Below are 21,600 nucleotides of genomic sequence, written 5' to 3'. Positions count from 1 at the left end.
GAAAAAGTTCCCAGTATACTTAATAATCTATATAATATAAAAACGAAAGTGAGTTAATAACTCTTGAACCATTCGACCAATCTCGATCAAATTTTCAACACAGATGAGATTCGGTCCTGGTATAAATTTTGTCATTTCACTTTGACGGTGCAATTTAGGGGACGGGGAGAGGTATATAAAAATGATCGGAAATCACTTATATGAGTGTCGAATCCATAGTTTTTGGGCTCGCAGAGGTAAACAGTAACACTTCCGAAGCCGTTTATAAATCCAAATTCAGACCTCCAACTTGGGGGAGGGGGGAAGTTATATAAAAATGATCGAAAATGACCGATATTAGTGCCGATTCTAAAGTTTTCGGGGTCGCTGAGATGAACAGAAATACTTGCAATGCCATTTAAATCTAAATTCAGACTCGCAACTTGGGAGAGGGGGAGATACATAAAAATGATGGAAAATATCCGATGTAAAAGAGCACTTCAGTAATAGTAAAAAGTGACTAACTAACGGAACATACTATTTTTTTGACTTTAACTCAGCGAAGCGGCTAATTAACGCTAGTACTTTCTAATATGTGGGATGTTTTGGGGTTCCAGTTTTAATTTTACCTTTCTGTTGTTGTTATTTTGAAAAATTGAAGTATTGTGAATTTTCCTTCCAGAGGCATGTATTGAGAAATCTTCTAATCGTGGAGAGTTATTCGTAATAATAGGAAGAAAATTACTGTTCACTTTATTGGATGGAAATTATTAATTTATATTCTTAATTTTGATATTTTCAGACAAAAGTTAAAGATAAAAGTGTTTTCCATAAAACCATAATTATTGTGTTAAATTTGTATACACGTGTACAGGGTGTCTATCGGTCACGAATGTCACGAAATCAGAAAATGGTCATGAAAGTCACGAAAGAGTCACGATATTTAGCTTTTGGGTCACGATTTTTTTTAACTGTTCAAATGTAAGTACAGATTGGAAAATTTTGTTCTATAAAACGTCAAAGTTCACCACCAAATCGCAAGCAAAGTACGTTTCTATCGCATGGATGAAAATTCGGCCTAATTCGCACCCAAATTCACTCTTGAAAATTTTAGGAAATTTTATGATTTAGTAAAGAAAAGGCCACGAAAAAGTCAAGAAATTTCACTTTGGGATTTCAGTAGACACCCTGGTGTAGATTGATTGAAATTTGTATTTGTCATGATTAAAATAACTAAACTAACTTCAGAAGAAGGATCGCTGGGATGAGAATGAAAGAAGGGAGAAAGTGAGACGAGACAAATGAATTGTTTCATCCTTCAAAGAAGAAATAACTACATTGTTTTATGCCATTATTGCTTTCCCTATTAATAGTTTCATTACATTAGATAAAAAGCATCTTGAAATTACAGACTGATTCATTAAATACTACATAATCATAATTCAGATCGTTGGCCAACAGCCAACTTCAATGAGAATGTTTGTCTTTAAGACATTTTCCAGGGGTTTTAAACCAAAGTAGATATATGGGTAATTTATAGTGGCAGGGGAAAAATTAGAAGTGGTGTTACAGTTTACTAGTCGTAACACTGTCAACAAGAGCACCGATTTGTCTCTGACTTTGGAGGAGTCCATTCAGATGTATGTTTGGTTGCAGACAAGGGTCTAAGAAGGCATATATGAAGATTTTAAGACAAATTGAATTCAAATTATGCAAAATATTGATATTCAAAAAATATATATAACAATAAAAATACATTGGGGACCCACATGAGCATTGGGGGGGCTGGGTCCATCAGGATCGGCGCCCTTGACTCAGGGTTGGTTGGTTGATTCTGATTTTAACGTCCCTTTTTAGGTTATATGAGACATGGACCTACAGCATGATGTAAGATTCAACATTATCTCCCACCAGAAATCGAACTCGACTCGCGCGCTGAAGACCCTGTATGGGCCGAAGGAGCTCAAAACTGACCGGGGATTATAACGTATTATAATAAAGTTCGTTTTTTTTTTCTTCTTTCAATCACGTTTGAAAACTACAAGTATAACATAATTAACCAAAAATAATTCCCCTTAATTTTGTATACACTGGAAATTACTCTGTTTATAGCACATAAAGACAATCTGGCACCTAGAAATCTCCCTAGTGATTATCCTGTGTTGAGATTTCTTTATTTCAAGATGTTTCGTCCCTTCGGTGTTTCAAAATGTCTGCCACTATTCATTGAAGATGAGTCCCAAAGGAAGTCACGTTTCTTCTTCCATATACTCTCAAGCGTATCAGGTGTCAGTGTTTTTCTCCTTTTTCTTTCTGTCGTCCTTTTCTTGGTTGAAGCACTGCTTTCTCAAAGTGTGTGTAACTCGTTAAAAGTCTATGAATAACGGTAGCGTGTGAACTTTATCTGAAAATATTTTTTCCCGTGATTCACCGTACTTGCCTTTTTTTCTTTTCTTTGTATGTAGAGATAGGATGGTGGTGTAATAAAATGCCGAGTCTTCATGTGTAATTAATTTTGAAATACAGATCTCGTTATGTGGCTTTGAATTCTCAATTTTCCTTGTATTCTCTTTCCAGATGATTGAGAACTGTGAGATGGCGGTAGGATTTGAGAGATGAAAGGGATGGATGCAGTGAATGATTCTGAAAAAGTGACTGATCATGATGAGGGGCCAGAACAATCTAAAATTGGTAAGTTTATTAATATATATATATATATATATATATATATATATATATATATATATATATATATATATATATATATATATATATATATATATATATATTTAAAAGCTTTATATTGCGAGACCGTTCGGAACGTATACGAAGTAATGCGGTCATCACCCTCTAGCCATCCTTGCTCACCAAGTTACTTCAAATATCCATTTGACAGGACCTCACTGTAGACGAGTGGAATAATTTGCGTCCCCTACAAGGAGTCGAACCAGGCCATCTGATTAAACATACCTACCGTGGCCGTGGCCCTAAAAGCATGTTCTTTGATACGACCACAGTCCTCCCCAGTTCTCTGTAGTTACAATTATACGGCAAGTTGTAGTGACCTGTTTTTCATTATTATACATACATACCGCATATGTTTTTAACTTAAAAGCACCTTGGTTTCAACCCCCGCTGGGTGTAACCTTGATTAAAAGATATTTTATCGTGTATAAATTCCAGATTTCGTACACAGTTTTAATACCTAACTAATTTAAATACGACATCCATCTAAAATTTCAATTATTTACTTTTGTGTCGTGTTTCCCTGTAGAGACCCCTATATAAATGTAATTATTTTCTTTAAAGTTTGGAAATAGATGCTTACAAAGCTTCTTTCCAAATTTTGAAAAGCAAATTAATAAATAAATAAAATTAAAAAATATTTATGTCATTATCTAATATACGTGTTAAATATTGCTTTAAAGCATTTTGTAGATGTTTTTAAAATTGAAACCAGTTCTAAGATTGATCTATTTATGTTGGATTTTTTTTTTTTTTTTCAAATTTACGATTCTACTAGCTCTTAAATTAGATTTAAATATAATGAAAGCAATTTAGCTGATTAAAAACAGGTTGGATTCCTGTTAACATTGTGTGCTTTTGTTTTTATCTTACCAATACCGCACCTTTTGATTTTTATCTAATAAACAAATTTCTGAAATATGTACTTATATTTAGCCAGTGTGTTAAAACACATACACCATTTGTATTATATCTGCCACGGTGGTTGAGTAGAAGGTCATCTCTGTTCCTGTGTGTCCCTGGTTCGATCTCATGTAACGTGTTTGTGGTGGAGAAGATAATGTCCGTGAGTTTTCTCGGTATTCTTCCGTTTTCTCCCACGTTCACATTTCACCAATTCTTTCACAATTTCACTCCTTTACTCTGAACGACAAAAATCGTGGGACGCAAAACTTGAACTTTCGTTTTATTTATTGTATAATTTCTGACTTTTTGGATCGTAACTGGCATTATTGTATTAATTATAACTTCTCTTTCGTTGCTAAATCACTTTCAATGTATGTGTGTTTCACTTTCACCCAATTACTAATTATTATTTTCTGGAAATTTTCAGATACGGTGCTTTCTTTTCAGTCAGTGTTAGAGACGTGAAAAACGCTGGCTTTTTTGAGGTGGAGCTTTTTCCCAGTCTTTTTTGGAGAAGAAAATTTCGTTTTTGACTTTTTCTGCTTTTCTTATTCAAGTACCACCTTTGTTTTCTGTATACGTGTAGGATTCTACGATTAAAATACTGTCTTTACAATATTTATCATTTACGAGACTCTATGTTAAGTCTGAAGTTGGCTATCTTTATTCGTTTTTGAAGTGACATTTGATTGGTGGGGACGCTCTCCCCTTCGGTGCGAGCGGTCCCGGGTTCGGTTCCCGGTTGGGGCACTCGGTCGAAAAAGTGGAAAAGCTTTTTCAGGCCATCCATCATGAATGAGGTTTTCCTGGGTTTTGCTCCTTCACACCAGGCAAATACCAGTGTGATACCCAACATATAGGTCCCAGGTCGTTTCCTTCCTTCCCTTTCCCCGGATAGTGTGATCACCGAGGGACGTCATCCCTCATACGTGACCGGGCTAGATGCTGAAAACCCAGAAATCTAAATCCTAAATCCTTGATTGGTGGGGAACAATTGTAAGTTATGCAACGCACCATATCACGAGGGTCATGCTGGTTGCCTAACCACATTATCCAGTTTCTGAAAGTTACACGTCATGTCATGTGTTGTACGAGTTGCTTAAATTCAAACTAGATAAGAAAAAAGTACCATGTACAGTCCGCGGCAAAAAACCCTGCAATATGAGCATGTAAGTTTATTGTGAAACTACGCCTAACAGCGCAAGGAATCAACATAACGTCTAAGTGGCACGAATCACGTCAGGAGAAACTTTGGCGTCCTCTCGTGCACACTTATTTTGGAGCAAAAGACTTCGTTCTTTCACAATAAACTTACATTGTCACGTTGCAGTTTTTTTTTTCTGCGGACTGTACGAAGAAATAGGTAAAAAGACCGTGTTTGTTTTCATACAGAATTTCTCTCCATTCGAGGGACTGCTGTATGCTTCAGATATTCTGTTAGAACGTAATACAAATTCAGTTTACAAAATTAGATCCGTAAGCAGCCATTTTGGGTATGATACTTTAATGGTAGTAAAAGTTCATTATTTACAGAATTCTTTCTTTCTTTATATCGCACCAACATATTTGATACAGATAACTTATGTCTAGAGTTTTAAACTTTTCCCGATCGAATATTTAAGGGTCTCAATAAATGCTGTGTATATAGATAGATACATTTATTCCTGGTAACCTCCCACATAATACGTGCCTTTAGCTCTCCAAAAAAGCTGAAGTTTTACTTTATCCATAAATTCACAAAAGAAAATTTCACATGAAAACAAGATATCACAACATATGGTTTATATTTAAGAATATGGAAGTTAATTCAAAATGATGGATTTCAGGATGGTGGCCATTGAAATCACATACCCTGAAAATTATATCCCCTTCTATAGTACTAACCTAGAGTATTAGTTTTGTATTTTTTTTTTAATGATGCTTTTCATTTGTTTCCATAGTTCTGGACCATCCTGTGTGTATATATATTCTTTACTGGAATGGTTTGACATATTGTTCACATATTTGAACATCTGTAATTATTAAACTAGCCGGACTTGACCCCGCGTAGCGTAGTCGCTAACGCTCTCGTCGTTGGTGCAAACGGTCCCGGGTTCGAATTCCGGTATAAGTTTTTTCAGGCCATCCTGAGTGGGGTTTTCCTCATTCACATCAGGCGAATGCCGGGATCGTACCTAACATACAGGTCCCAGGTCGCTTCCTTCCTTCCCCAATCCTTTCTCTCTTCCCTTTCCTCGGATAGTGTGATCACCGAGAAACGTTATCCGTCATACGTGACGGGCTAACATGGCCAGAGATGCCGAAAGCCCAGAAATCGAATTCCTAATCCTAAACTAGGCGGAAATAGGGATTCAAAATTCTCATATCGTAATTACACTTGTTGTTTTCTGTCTAGTCATATCACTCTTCACCTGTTAATTACATGCATATGAAATACATATGAATTACGGCAATTAATTTAAAAACTTACTTACGTGACGATACTATTACTTTATTCATTCCCAAAAACTTACTAGTGGTAGGAATTTTATTCCAGAAATACTAAATGGAGTTAATTTTACTCCAAAAATATTAATCTGGGGGAAATCCTCTCTCATTCCCCTGGATTTCGCAGTCTGACTTCAGGTTTACATTTAAAAGAAGTTTGGGATTTTCCAGGTATTGATAATTTCTTAAATGCAATCTTTATTAAGAAGAGCCAACAGTAATATGTTCACTGTTGTCAGATAGTCGTTAGTTTACGAGCTATGTTGTGCTGATATGCGTTCAAAATTAGTATCGTCCTTCAATTATAATAATTTTTCTTCTTTCACCTTCTACCATTTCTCCTCAGGTCATGTCATTGCGAGTTTTTTTTTCTTCTGTTTAATTATCTTCTTACAGCTTTTCTCTCAACAACTTTCACCATTCTGGTTGGTTTTCTGTTTCTCCTAGCGATTGAAAAAAAAAAAAAAGACATATAGTACAAATACATCTACAATGACCATGTCTGGGACATTAAAAATAACTGAAATATATAGCCTCGTTCAAAATTGCATTGATATCCATTTAAAACAGTTTATCAAGAAGTAATTCAGTTCTAGTTAATGTCTTCTGTAAACATAATGGACAATTGGACAATGTAAAGGTTTATTTCGATATTTTTTTACCTTTACTTTGTAACTCGCCCAGCGGTGAAGTCATGTTTGAGTTGTCCATATTTTTGTCTCCCACAGAGCAATACTCTACGTAAGTGATGGCACTGCCAATCAAGGCAAAATAAGACACATACTTCTGGTCCTCCTGAAGTGTCGGTTTGGTCTTAATCTTTGTTCTATTCTGCGTATCGTGCTTCTTATTTCATGTATTTAGGCCAATTAGGGTCTAAGCTACGGGCATGAAAAAGTAACTATGGAATCTGCATTTTCCTTTTTGAAAAAATGAAATATGTCATTTTAAAGCCCCACGATTGTGTCTGTTAGGGTAAGGGAGAATATAATTAAGGCAAGGAATGATTATGGAAGAACTGGTGGAATGGGAATGTGGGAGGAACGGGAGTATCCCGAGAAAACCTACGGACATGTCCACCACAAGCTTACTTGTCCGGGGATCGAACCAGAGACCCACATACCAGAGGTAAGTGTTCTACCACTGAGCCACCTTCCCCTTCCTTTAAAAAAAAAAAAAATCTCGGTACCAAATGTTTACAGAGTAAGCTTGGCAACCAAAAAGACCAAGATTTCAATAGTTGAAAATCTTTATTCAAGTGCATTATGATGACCAGGTATAATGGGTACTCAAGTTGATTTCGAGCTTTTTTTACCACCCTACCCTTTTGAGCAAGATATTAGAATATTTATATACAAAAGTCGAGCTTGTCCTCAAAGAATGAGATTAAGAGCTTCAACCTCCCTCTCTTGAAATTGTACATACACCATTGACTAGGTACACCTGTTTCTGTTTTTCATGGGTATAAAAAAGAAACAAATTATCCATTTTTACTAGCAACTGCCATTTGAGGCATTTCTGTTGTTCATGAATAATTTAATAAATCGTTTCTGTAGTATCTGTTAAATGACCCACAAAATGCGCTTTATTTTTTCTATAGAGTGAGGGCGTGAAGAGCGGACAAGGGGCCGCATGCTAGTTAACGAAATAAACTACATTCGTTGATTCGTAATTACAAATGCTAGTTCTTCCCAAAGGCTGCAGCTTGTCTGCAAATTGCTTGCATGCGAACACACATTTCTTGGCTCGAGGCAGGTAACACCTCAGCCAGTAACAACTATTATCTTAACGGTGAACGATCAGGAATTATTGCGCCTGACAACTGACGTTTCTTGATTTTATAATAAAAATGGCGTATATTGTAACACAGCGACGTTAAATTAAATAGACCTACCGTAGCACAAAGTAACTATTGAGCAAGAACTGTGATTCCATTAAGTACAAAGCTGGTAATAATAATACTCCATTACAAGGAATGCTGAAATCTATTTGGAAATGAAATCTGGTGCCTGGGGAGAATGTAGTTATTATTATTATTATTATTATTATTATTATTATTATTATTATTATTATTATTATTATTATTATTATTATTATTATTATTATTATTATTATTAAGAATTCAATGCAGTCTGAAATTGCAGAAAGAATCATACAAAAAGTACCCAACGAGTGGAAAGGAGAAGTGTGAAATATCCAGATTTTACAAAGGGGCATCAGGTAAATAAGTTTGGGAACCGCTGCTCCATAGGCTTCTTTTCCATTCATATCAATACTTTTATTTCCGGCTCATATTTTAAACCTTCAATGCTATTGAGATACCTTCAACTAGTTACCTGGTCTGTTTTTGTATTTCCAGCTTCAGTACTTGATATAATTCTCTTAATTTTGATGATCGTGGTTTTCGTCTTTTGAACGAATATTTTTCTTCCCATATCTGTCACAACGTTCTTACAAATTATCAAATATTTTATTAACTTTCGTTTCAAACTCCTTAAGAATTGAAAAAACTAATGCACTTAACTGTTGTAAAGTTAATATTGATAAAATAACGGCTTTCCTGTTCCCATTGTTTTTAACTTGTGCCCTTTTAAATATAGAGAATTTGGCTCCATTCACAGGATTGTGGTGATTGGAATTTACTCGTGCCTGTGAGTGTTAACTTTAGATTTCCGAAATTCCATTCCGGTCTGGCGATATACATGCTAAAAGATATTTTCCTGTGAGTAGTATACAAAATAGAAAATGGTAGGAAAATTCTAATGGTTACCTTTGAAGTGATCATCCCCAAAACGTCAGGAAAATAAGCTCACTGTAGCAGGAACCGAAATCCTAAAACTCAAGTTTTCATTCAGTTCACAAACTTGAAAAGGTAGCAATTATCTTGCAGAACATTAATTCTTGGAGCAGCATATAGGCAACCATCATTACATGTCGTGCGGGTTGCATGCAACTTCATGCTCTCAATGTTGCTAACTTGTATTCCAAACAATAAAAATATATCGTATTTATGTCTCTTTTCTCTCTCTCTATTTTTTAAATTTAAATCTTTACTTTTCGTAATTGTATTTATTGTTTTCCTTCTAGGTATTGATGATCATGTTGAAATTACTGAATCCGTACGAAATCCAGAATCAGTTGAATGCTGTAATTCTGCATCAGACTCCGTGATAGCAGATAAATCAGGTTTGGTTAGTAATATTTACTTTATGTAGACTTGGAAGAGAAGTCTAATTGTATTTGGTTTATTCACTATAACCTGATTTTGTAATAACAATAGATTTCAAGGATTTGGACATAATGAAATTAGACTTCTTCGCAGATAATAAATGTTTACTTGTTGAGTACATCTTTTGCAAAGTTCTATTTCAAAGGTCTAGTTCGTGTTGGGTTCACGTGAAGTGAACTTTGGAACCGAAATTGTTTAATTTTGCGACTTTGACATGCGAATTATTCAATTTTATAGCGTTGAAGTCATTCCCAAAATGTGAAGTTATTATGGATAATTTTGAATGTGTATTTCTGCTGTTATTTTTTCTTTGATTCAGGAATTAAAACCATTATTGAAGTTTAGTGTAAGCAGCAAAATGATGCTGAAGAAAGCGAGGAATCAGTTGTTCAGTTTAAAGATTATTATTTACTCAGTTCGTTTTATACAAATTATTCGCCTTTTATTACATTTAATTATTAATATCGTGTATATATATATATATATATATATATATATATATATATATATATATAATATGAGAAACTATTAGTGTACATCTAGGATTTTTTTTGTCAGTTCGTATTGCTATCAGTCAGGGGCGGACCAAGGCAAAATTTTCACCTGGGCAAAGTGACTTTTTGGCGCCCCTTAGTCCTAGCCTATATTTTACATTTTATTACAGTGGTTTTAGTATTTTAAACCCGTTTTTCAAAAAGAAAAATTAATACTCAAAATACATGATATAAGCATATTTAGCACATAAAAATATCCATATGGTATCAATTACACTGTGTTTTTATCATTATTATTTATGCACCGACATGTACAAACAAAAAAACAAGATCGAAGAGCACTTATTGAATACTATTAATAATGACATGATTACTTCTGTATTGTAAATTGTTTTGTTATACCGGTACCAATAACATCACCGGTACCAATAACATCAGGAGTCATTCTACCATATATCCGACTATGTAACAATCTATTCTAATAACGTGAAATACCAATAAATACATTTCACATATGCTGAACGTGTTTTATGCAGCAGGAGGAAGGATTCATAAGTAGTCGCTGGATATTTTTTTTTTCTCGTAGTGCCGCTTCTAATCCCATTCCTATGTTTGCAGAGTGATATATTTGATTTCACAAACACTGTCGAAATGATTGATTTGGCAAGAACTGTACATAGCGAAACAATAACATCTACTAGACACTAGTTTCAGCAGAGGCCGACAGTTTGGCGCGGCGGTGTCGTTTCTAAAAAATCAAAAGTAAGTGCTGTATATACCACTTTAAAAGAGTAACATATATAAAATCTAATAACATTCATTACCTGAGAAAAGTTCACAAACAACATGGCCCGCTATAAACAATACCAACTGCCCCTCCACTTTTTCTTCTATATGCCATGTCTCCATTTGCCGATATAGCTCCCCTAGTACTATAAAACTCTCTGCTTCCATAGTGAAATGGAAAAAGATGATGTAACTGACGCTGCAATACAAGAATATAAACCAAAAAGTCAGTAAAAACGTTATAAAGTTTACTTTTTGAGGCTCGTGTTGGCGCCCCGTGCAGTCGCCCGGGTTGCCCGGCCCTTGGTCCGCCCCTGCAAACACTGATCAGGATGACTTTTTTTTTTTTTTTTTTTTAAATCATTTTGTTGTATTGCATACATTAGAAGCGATACAGCAGTAGGTTCCAAGTATAATTACACGTGAACTACAAAGTGTTCTGTTTTCTAAGAGATGTCAGATTATTGAATAATAACGGAAACTAAGAATCAATGATTCTTCTAGCTTATGTTTTTACATTCATATTTTCAGTAAGGTAATGTACAAAATTCATTGACATCACTTTAAAGCCTTAAATATATCAACTCAATTTTCCATCTGCCCACTTGTAGGTTCTGTATCTCACAAGCTGTTCATTCATTAATGACACCTAGATATAATATAGTTACAATAATAAGTGGAGTCTATACCAATAATTTCTTCAAAAAATATTACTAACATTACGTCAGGCATTTCCTCCGTTATCCCTTTCGAAATATAGACTACATCAAGAGAATTAAGTTTGAAGATTGTTAAACGTGGGAAAATAAATAATCTTTTATAAATTGTTACATTTATCTTGGTTTGTTAGAAGCAAACACACAGCAAGATCCAGATGTCAAACATTTTGTTTTGAGACAATATTTTGGATTATTAAGCCATAGGGTTTTGGGTTTGCTGCATTTTAACAGTATAAATAGATTCAAAGGTCAGAACGAATAGGGAATATGGACAATGATGTTTACAATTATCTTGGTTCTTTGGAAGTGATTGCAAACTAATTTAGCCATAAGTATATATATTTTCTCCTTATTAAAAGAAGTGTTTCTGCGAAAGTTGATATATTCTTGTAATTTAGTCCGTATAAGAGAGTCCTTTGAGAATAATCACTTGTATGGAGAGTACATGTTTACCATTCAACTATTTCAGATATCAGAAGACAACCAAGAAAGCACCTACGTATCAAGTTACACTGCCAGTATTTCCTTATCAAGTTCCAGTACTGATATTTCCGTCAGTGAAGTTTCCAAGAACAAGAGCATCACTGAAGAATACAATCATGAAAGCTCTGAGGTTCTATGTGGGGCTGAAGGGAAATCAGAACATTGTGTGTCGTGCCTTTCAGAACACTCTGGTGTTCCTTTGATTCCTGGTTTTATTAAGCATGAAGGTCAATGTGATTCTTATAAACAGACTGAAGTGAAAGTCGTTGAGGATTCACCAAAAAATGATAACGCAAACTCAAACAAAGACTCTTTGCATGCCAGTCGTTCAGGACATTTTGAGGTTAGCCCTTCGGTATCTGCGTCTCAGGATTCGAAAACGACAAAAACTGCGGTCACTTGCTCACCTGATACCAAGAATTGTGCCGAAGATGAGCGTAAGTGTGAAATTTTGTGTGATGATGAGCATTTGACAGGTGATGGTTGTTTCGATGATAATGATAGATCCGTGTGCGGTAGTCAAAATAATGTAGCAGACCTTACAGTATATGGTGTGATTCCGGGAGATAGTGATAGATTGGGTGTGCAAGAATCGTCGTTATCAGTTCCAGTCCAAGAATATGTAAATGTCTGCGAGAATATTCCGTTACAGACGCTGTCGTCTTTAGATGGTATGTCGAGTGCAGAGGACTGTGATAATGAAGTGATTACAGATTTCGTCACTGCCAGAGAGAGTGGGTATTCTGATGACTGTGAATCGTTCAGCACAAAGGATGCGCTTTTGCCTGCAACTGTACTCTACGATAAAGCAGCTGAGAGTGAAAATTCTCTAGAGCAGCGAATGGATAGTGAGACATACTATTCGTTTGATGTGATTGCTGATAATGAGAGAAGTGGAAGGCAGGCATCAGAACAGAGTGAGAAATGTGAAACGTCGACAGGTTGGTGTGAAAATACAGAAAGTCAGAAGAGCTTGCTGAACTCTAGTATGGATACAGATGCTCGACCCACAGTAGAGTTTAATTTCGATCTTTCTGCTGTGTGTAAAGAAAGTATCAATATGCTTTCAATGGAGTGTGAGGATGATTATAGCATGGGCCAGTTATGTGCAGAGTCAAGTACTATGGAATCCGATATGCACGCAAGTGTAATGTCAGGCGAATTGGAAAGTCAGAGCTTGTCGTTTGAAGACGATCATGAGATTTCAGCAGGTGATGAGGAAAACATTGTTCAAAATAAGGATAATTCAGTGTCTACTCAGGATGAGAAAGGACTCTTCATTCCACTGGACAATGTAGATTCGTTGTATCCAGTTAGTAGTGGACCAATGCCAGAATTGCAGTGTGACCTTCAAAATCCTTTAGAGTTAGAATCCGATATTCGGATTGCTCCAAGTAGTTCCTTAACTGCTAAAGCAGAATATAATGAAGATAATAGTTGCCAGTATGAATATGCCAAAGAAATCGTAAACCCAGAATGCCATGCCGTTATTGCTAGTCGTGTTTCAGAAGACTGCAAACAGCCAATACAATCCTGTGCTGAGAGTCAGAGTACAGGTGAAAATGGTGTAAACAAGGAAGATAAAGTAAATCCGGAGCAAGATATTACTATTCCTAAGGATCTTTCTGATGCAGTAGTTCAAATGCAAAATGATAAACAACGTGATAAAGAGGAAATAAAAGGAACAGAAAAGAAGTCAGTGATGGAAGTTAAGATTGCCTCCGATGAAAACGGTCAAACTCAATATGTACCAGTTTCTTCCATGCTCTGTGGTGGTGACTTTGAAAGGACGGGCGATGTGTGCTTGTCATACAACCATACTCAGGTGCCCCCAGTTTTAGAAGAATCGGAAAGTGTTGAAATGCGAACAGTTAGACTTTGTTTGGAATCATGTTTGGAAGTGTGTTGTGAAACAGAGTTTATAGTGCAGCAAGTGGTGGAAAAATTGAATATAACGACTGAAACTCAACCAGAAGAAAATGACATCAGCGAGTCAGATACATCTGATGAGTCGAGTTCTTGTGACGTAAAGCAATGCAATGTAGATTCAGGAACAGTCAGTCCATGTCCTGAAGGTAAATGCTATATTGAACTTACTACCAAAGTAAACCATGAAGAATGTGCTAATTTGTCTGACGATGTAGCTTTTCCTAGTGTAGGTATTAGTTTAAATAACAACGTTGAAAGCATATCGTGTAGTGGAGACTATACTAACGACTTAACTGTTTGTAAAAATAAAACTGAACTTAAGTGCACTGAAGAAAATGTTCCAACTGAGAAGCAGGGGATCGATGGAAAGCATGTGATAGAAGACACTAAAATTGAAACAGAAAGACTTCAAATAGACCGTTCATTCCCCACGACGCCATTGTCTTTAGAAACGGATGGAAAAGAAACGTATCGGATAGAAGGTATAGTAAATCTTTCATTGTTTTGGATAATGTTAGGATAATCATGCCCTTTTATGCTTTAATATTCTTATAAGACATTCACAATATTGCTGGATTGTATTGTTGCTTTCATCAGACACAAAAAGTCAAATGAAAAAGAATTGATGGAAAATGATGAAAAAAAAAGTGGAATATGTATCACAAGAAAATAATCACCGGTGAGGATCCGAGATGACATCTTTACGAAGACTGACGATATCTTTACGATAGACTATGAAGACACATGAAAGATTATTCTGAGACTCACAGTACTCATATTGACTCAGACTTACATTATCTTGCCTAAAAGACTTGGAACATTATCAGTTACGGACGGAAGAAATTCTACCTGGACTTATAATATATTCTGTTGGTGACTTTTTTCGTACTAAAAGTGTTGTTATTTTTAATTATGTATTTTAAATGTATGTGACACAATGCATGGAGACTAAAAGACTTAAGACGACTACTGAACTAATGAGTTTACATAAAATAACTTTTAAGTATTTATTTTCGTAAGAGAAGTAAAATTTGGAAAAAGCATTCTTACAAGACTTGGACGTTTGACTCCTAATAATTCAAGACTTGAAAGGAATTCAACATTATATTGCATACTAGACAGAATATTTTACGGTTTCACACTTTATTCAAATGGACATCATATGTAGTTGGTAAAGAACTGATTCATGCATGTGTATGACAATATAACATAAAAAGAAAAACTTTGATGATACAGGGACTTACGATTATACCAATATTGATCGCAATCGATGTTACTTTTACGAGGTGTGATCGAAAATATCATTTAAATGTTGAAAAGATGTATTAGAAACAGTATTATTCAGCTTAACAAAGTCAATAGAACATTGGAGAGAATAGAAACGAGACAGTTTTTAACGTGGACTCCAACTATATTTTATTTATTTATGTATTTACTTTAATTAATTAGTTACTCATTTTAATATGAAAACAATGAACAGTTTGTATAAAGTGTTACGTTAGAGACATAAATATATTACACCTCTCAGATATTGGCATGATTATTCCATATTATGTTCGGGGGACACTGTGGCTCAATGCTGAAGCTCTTAGCTCTGGCACGAAGGTCCTTGGTTGATCCAAGACCAAATAAGTTTGTGATGGGCAACATCTTGTTCGTTTTTTTTTTTTTTTTTTTTTTTTGGATTACTCCAATTTCCTCCCACATTCTCATTTTACCGATTCTTTCATCATTATTCACTTGCTTTAATCATCCGTCTCCATTAGCCTAAAGGACATAATCGTGGGACGTTAAACCGAAAGATTTCATTTCCATATTACGTTACATTTTGTTCAAATTTTGGGAGAAATTTTGTCAAAATACCGTTAGAGGTTTAGTCAGAAGATTCCCAAAATGTATCACTTTCGATCCTAAGCCCGAGCAGAACCTGGGGTAACTTATTAATGCAAATGGACGAAGTTTGAGTCTAGTTCGCCAATATTGTAACAGTTCCACCCAACAATACCAACAACGTTGTATTAATCTTAAAACAGATATTAAGATTTATTTGCCATGTATTTCGTATGTTTTTTTACTACCTGATACACATCTCTTAAAAATAGACTTAAGTGACAAGAAGCTGAAATTTACTATGTAAGCTCGGAAGCGAAAGTGTTAAAGGGGCAATTTTGTCAAAACATACTACTCAAAAAATTCCCGAAATTTAAAGGGAAAAATTTTGTTAAAATACCTAAGAGTTTACTCAGAAAATTCTCAAAACTCGAAGGGATAAATTTTGTAAGAATATCATAAGAGTTACTCAGAATATTCTCAACATTTAAAGGGAGAATTTTGTCAAAATACAATAAGTTTACGCATAAGATTCCCAAAATTCGAACATAGGAATTTTGTAAGAATGTGATAAGAGTTTACTTAGAATATTCCCAAAATTTAAAGAAAGAAAGTTTGGCAAAATACCTTAAGAGTTTACTCAACAGATTCCGGAATTTTAAGGGATTTTTTTTAAAAAAACATATCATAAAAAGTTTACCGAGAAGGTTCCTGAAATTTAAAGGGACAAAATTTTGTCCAAATACCAAAAGAATTTATACGGAGGATTCGCAATATTCGAAGGGAGACATTTTGTAAGAATGCCACAAGCTTTTACTCTGAAGGTTCCCAAAATTGAAGTAAACATTGTATGTCTTAAGAGTAATTATTCTATCATATGGTAGACATGTGATGGAATATGTGTCTGTATAAAACTTTGTTGGGAATGTTCTTTGTTTTGTTATAAATGATAATAGCTCCATGTTGAAAATTGTTGTTTCCTGCTACAATTATCTCTGAAGTATTGGCTGATTCTTTACGAGGAGTAAACAGATCCAATTATATAACGATTATAAAGTTCGCATTTATGCTCAAATTCTATAAAATGAAGAATATACGGCTTGCTTTATATTACGTAAATTTTTATGTTCGACTCTGGTTGCAGTTGATTAGTCTTCACCCTTGGCTTATGAATTTTCAGATATAGGTTAAACACGAACATTTTCTTTTTTCCTATATTTTTTGAGGAATAAAGAATGTTAAAAAAATCTTTAATGTGTTGTGCATCAAAGGTGAATTCAGATCAATTATAAATATCAAAAATTTTGAGCAAAATGTAAAATGGGATTTTTTTTTATTTATTTATTTTTTATTTTTTTTATTTAGCAAACACGCAGTAAACCAGTCGCCGCCATCTTACTTAACGCTAGCATTCAATATTGTTAGTTATTAGATTTTGTTCCGCTGCAAATCTCTGAACCAAATTATATGTACATGGAAACGTATGAAGAAATTTTATCAATGTCTTTGAATTGAATTACGTATTATCAAATCGAGTTTATTTTTTAAATTACGCTTGAACTAAATTTAAATATGTAATGTAAATTTAAGGATGTGATAAGTTTATGTTCAATATACATTTGAAAATTGGCCAGTGAAAGGTTTGAAGACTGATCAAGTGAAATAGTAGTCAAAGAAAAGTGAAATTCTCATAAGATAAGTAGTATATTATTTAATGACGTAATACTTGCATGTTAATAGATAATAGAATTGTACTTAGTTAAGCTACCAAATGTTAAACGGCAATTGACTCAAATGTTTCAATGACCAGTTTTTATCTTCCTCATGCGTGTTCCTTAAGAATTTAACGCTGCTTGTAGAAGCATGTATTTTGATCAGTTTCCTAAGAAGTATTTTTCAAGTAGTACTAACTGAACCTACACTATTTACACAGCGCACAGTTCTAATACGAGCATGACTCTTTTTCCCACTTCTCACTGTATCTGTTCAAGTCCCTTTACAGACATAAGCAAAGGACTGGAAGGCTCTCAAAGGGAGTGAGTTGCTATAGACAAACATAACAATATAGTATTTTATTATATAGAATGTTGGTGTGAGTTTGTGGCAAACTTGAATAAATGATAGATGATACCAAATGCAGACATTTCTTCTTATAATTCGAGTACGCCTCATTGTGGGTCCATAAGCCTTCTAAGCTGGCAGCCTGCAATAACTTCAGGTTAAAGCAAAGTGTCGTCCATCAACCCGCTGTACTTAGCACTCGACTGTGCCTTTCACAAGGGTATCAACCTTAATGACAATAGTGGCAATATTAAACTAACAGGTCAAAACGACGCCTAAAATGTGGAATGGAAAATACTTTTTTTTTTTTTTTTTTTTTTTGAAAATTTGAATAAAAACTGGTAAATATACACAAAATCTGGAATCGACAAGCGAAAACGGCACGTTTCTAGCACTTGTGGTTTTCGAGATCTCATTATCGAAAGGATTGGCCACAAACATATAAACCTAGCATTTTAATATATAGATGGCATTTGTATGGGTCTGCAGATCAAGTTAGGGAATATGTCAAGTTAGTTGAACATGAACATTTACTAATAAGCATTCGTTTACATTACAAATTCTAAGAACACTAAAGAGGAATAAAATTTCGAAATGTTTAGATAAACATTATACTACCTTTAAAATAACATATTAATACTTTTGTAGTTTGTTGGCTTTTTTTGGGGGGGGGGGGAAGGAAAAAGAAGAGGAAATAATGTTTTTTGGCCAGGGTAATTTTTACAGCAATGATTCAAGAAACAATATTTTCTCTACATTAGGGGACACTAAAAATTAAATGAAACTCTGACTAAAATTAAATAAAATACTGTTGTTAATAGCTTTGAGAATCGATCGTATGTATCGATGTATTTATAGTATCTACAAATTTATTGAGTTGAGTTGCTTTTGAGTTTAACGTCCCGTTCAGCAGCAAGGCTATATGAGACGTGGACCTACTGATTAACGTGGAATCCGAACCACATGAGCTCCCACCGGGAATGGAACCCGGGTTCTACAAATTTATATCACATATACAGGAATTAACATTTCAATTAGCCAATTCTTATGAATGCACTAGAAGTTTTCGCGTATTTTCACATTTCTGAAAATTCTGAAGGAAGGAGAAAATAATACAATTATATGACGTAACTTTTTCTGGCAGTTTCGTCGGATCCTGCATTACATTTGTAAGTTAGTTTGTCGTAGTATGGTTTTGTGGTACGTTCCCAAGCGTGAGGAACTTCTTAAAATCTATCATCATCATATAAAGTCACGAAGCTTTCTACTGAATCTTGAATTTCTTCTTGGGCTACCATCTTATTCGTGAACCGCCACTGCTTATTTCATTTCTCTGTACACCCATTTGTATTCTATCCTGTCATTTCCCAGGTTCGATTCCCAGAGGGAGCTCATGTGATTCGGATTCCACGTTAATTAGTATGTCCCGTCTCATATAGCGTCCCTGCTGAAAGGGACGTTAAACTCAACTCAACTCTATCCTGTCATTTGTTCCGTGATCTTTCTCGGGGTTGCTTTTCTTTTCTTTTTTTTTCTGCAGATATTTCTTCGGTTAGTGTTCATTCTTTTTAAAAATCAAACTACTGTATTTTTATCGACGCAGGAGACCCGGGTTCGACTCTGGGTGGGTGCTCATATGGTTCGGATCCCACGTTAAGCTGTAGGTCCACGTCTTACATAACCTTAGTGCTGAAAAAGACGCTTAACTTCATATCAACAAAAACAAGTTATTTTCTCATGGTGACAAGTGGGAGGGACACTCTATTTTAAATTACAGCATTTTGTAACTATTAAGAAGTTAATCTGAAAGTCTGTTATTCATGTTTGGTTAATGGAAGTCACCATCTCAAGATACGCTCATAACAATCTTACTTTTCTGATCTACCTAGAACTCACTTAAAGATGTATTTAGGAAGAAAATAAGGTTGGAAATATAATTTTAGGTTCATGGGAGGAAGATCCACAAGAAAGAGAAAGGGAAAAAAACTTCGTCATTTGTCTTGTACTGAGTCAATAAAACTTACACACGTAGTCACTGGCAGCTATATTGCCTAAGATCATTGTTGCCAGCCCCTGTTCTAAAAACATTATCGGATTTTCTCCATATAAGATTATCAGTTGATAATGTCCACAGAGAGGGCCGAAAAGTAGTCTGCTTACGAGCATAGCTGAAAATGGTAGATATATCTTCTCTTTAATTGTTATAGAAATTACATTATAAAATGCATCGTTATCATCAAAGGTGTTCTGCCATTATTAACAGGTCACTTGCCCCAATTGAGAAGCTTCCATGCTCCACGGTCTTCAGCTAGCCTCTTCATCGTGACGTACTATTTTTCTGTTTCGATATCGTTCATCAATTGTAGCATCCTTCGCCCTCTCCCTCGCTTTCCTGCACCATACTCTCTAGCACATCCCTTATGATACAGTCCTTTCTTAGCCAATGTCCCAAACAGTTTCTCTTACTCTTCTCAATAATACTAAAAATGTTTTTTTTTTGGTCCCTATCATTTCTAACACCCTCTCTTCCGTTTTCCGCTCGATCCAACTAATCCAATTCATTCTTCTCCACCCCCACATTTCAAAGACTTCCAATCGTTTTTCATTATTTAGGCGTAATGTCCATGTTTCTGTCTCATACAGTACAATACTTCACACAAAGCATTTTATAAGTCTTTTTCTCAGCTCTTGATTCAAAATTCCACAAAACAGACTTTTCTTCCGCCTAAGGACTTGTTTCGCCATTCCTATTCTTGCTTTTATTTCGCATTCGCACTTCAAATGCAGACTGTCAAAAAATCGCAAATACACTATATAATTGAATGATTATCCTTTTATTTTGTGATTTGCAAGTGTTCATAAACAGTGTTGGCCAAATGGCGGCCCGTAGGCCACATGAGGCCCTTGAGTAAGTTCCATCCGACCCATGAATAAAAATGCAAATTTTGTACAGTTACTTTTGAATGTTCATAGCTCAGGTTTTAATTGTCATAGACATATGAAAGAGGAAGCGGGAAACGGAAGATATAACAGAGATTCAGAAAATGTTTCGTTTAAACACGTTCGGCGAACCGTGGCCTCAGGAAAGGGGGAAAAGTGGAAAATGAACTCCCTGGCCCGTCGTGCGTTAGGAATTGACTTTCATTGTTCTAAAACATTCGAAAACGAGAATTATTCCTGTTTAATTAAATATTACATACCTATATTATACATATTTACTATAGTACTCGCGCCGAGTCGTGAACCTTGGGCTCTAAACCAATCATAGAAATATTTTGCTTGAGCTCCAACACAGCGGAAAACTTCGGTACAATTCGGGGAGCCTCTTCCCAAGCGTACACTTGGGAAAACGTCAAACAGCTGAAATCCACTAACTATGTTGCCAAACTTTGAAGACATAGTAAACAAGTATGAAAAAAAAAAAAAAAAAAAATTGCCAATAATAACACTGCACAACAATAACTACTGTAACAACTAGTCTAAAATGGTAACAATAGCACAAATAGTAACAACGAAAATATAACTCAACAAAAAATAATTAGCAAAACGGAATTTGACGCCAATCCGACAACACTGTGCTCTCGGGAGATGTTTTCCGCGTAGCGCGAGAGAAGACAGTGGCAAAATTTGATGGGTGGGGGTTGACGGCCGGAACACACCCTCGCGTTCTATTGGGTGGTGAAATCGGTAGGTCTAGGTCAAGCTTCACGACTCGGCGCGAGTACTATATTATAGGTCTACATAGCTGTTTTTTTATTTATTTATATATATATATTTCAGTAATGTATTTCTCGTGTGCCAGACTGTGATGAGACTATTGAACTATAGGATACAAAAGTTCTTTTATGTGTATTCTTGCTTTATATCCTTGTGCAATACGACGTTAGAAAGGACGGGATATAAAGTGAGTTCTGAAGTTTTCCTCACGCTTTTCTCTTCTTGCTTTTAATCT

General features: G+C 35.1%; 1 protein-coding gene across 6 annotated transcripts in view; it reads left to right on the top strand.

Annotated features, from left to right (window-relative positions):
• LOC145668831 (uncharacterized) overlaps positions 1–21,600 on the top strand; it is a 273,421-nt gene that overhangs the window by 203,955 nt on the left and 47,866 nt on the right. For 5 of the 6 annotated variants that reach the window (XM_081737015.1, XM_081737011.1, XM_081737012.1 and 2 more), the window contains 3 exons: positions 2,557–2,670; positions 9,205–9,308; positions 11,815–14,239. In XM_081737015.1, the coding sequence (XP_081593141.1) occupies positions 2,595–2,670; positions 9,205–9,308; positions 11,815–14,239 (2,605 nt within the window). In that variant the 5' untranslated portion in view covers positions 2,557–2,594. The remainder of the gene's footprint in view (positions 1–2,556; positions 2,671–9,204; positions 9,309–11,814; positions 14,240–21,600) is intronic. The other variant, XM_081737016.1, reaches the window with a different exon arrangement.

This window comes from Thermobia domestica, chromosome 13 (assembly GCF_964235325.1).
Source record: "Thermobia domestica chromosome 13, izTheDome1.hap1.1, whole genome shotgun sequence".
NCBI classification, from domain to species: Eukaryota; Metazoa; Arthropoda; class Insecta; order Zygentoma; family Lepismatidae; genus Thermobia; species Thermobia domestica.
This window is presented reverse-complemented; position numbering and strand designations above follow the sequence as displayed.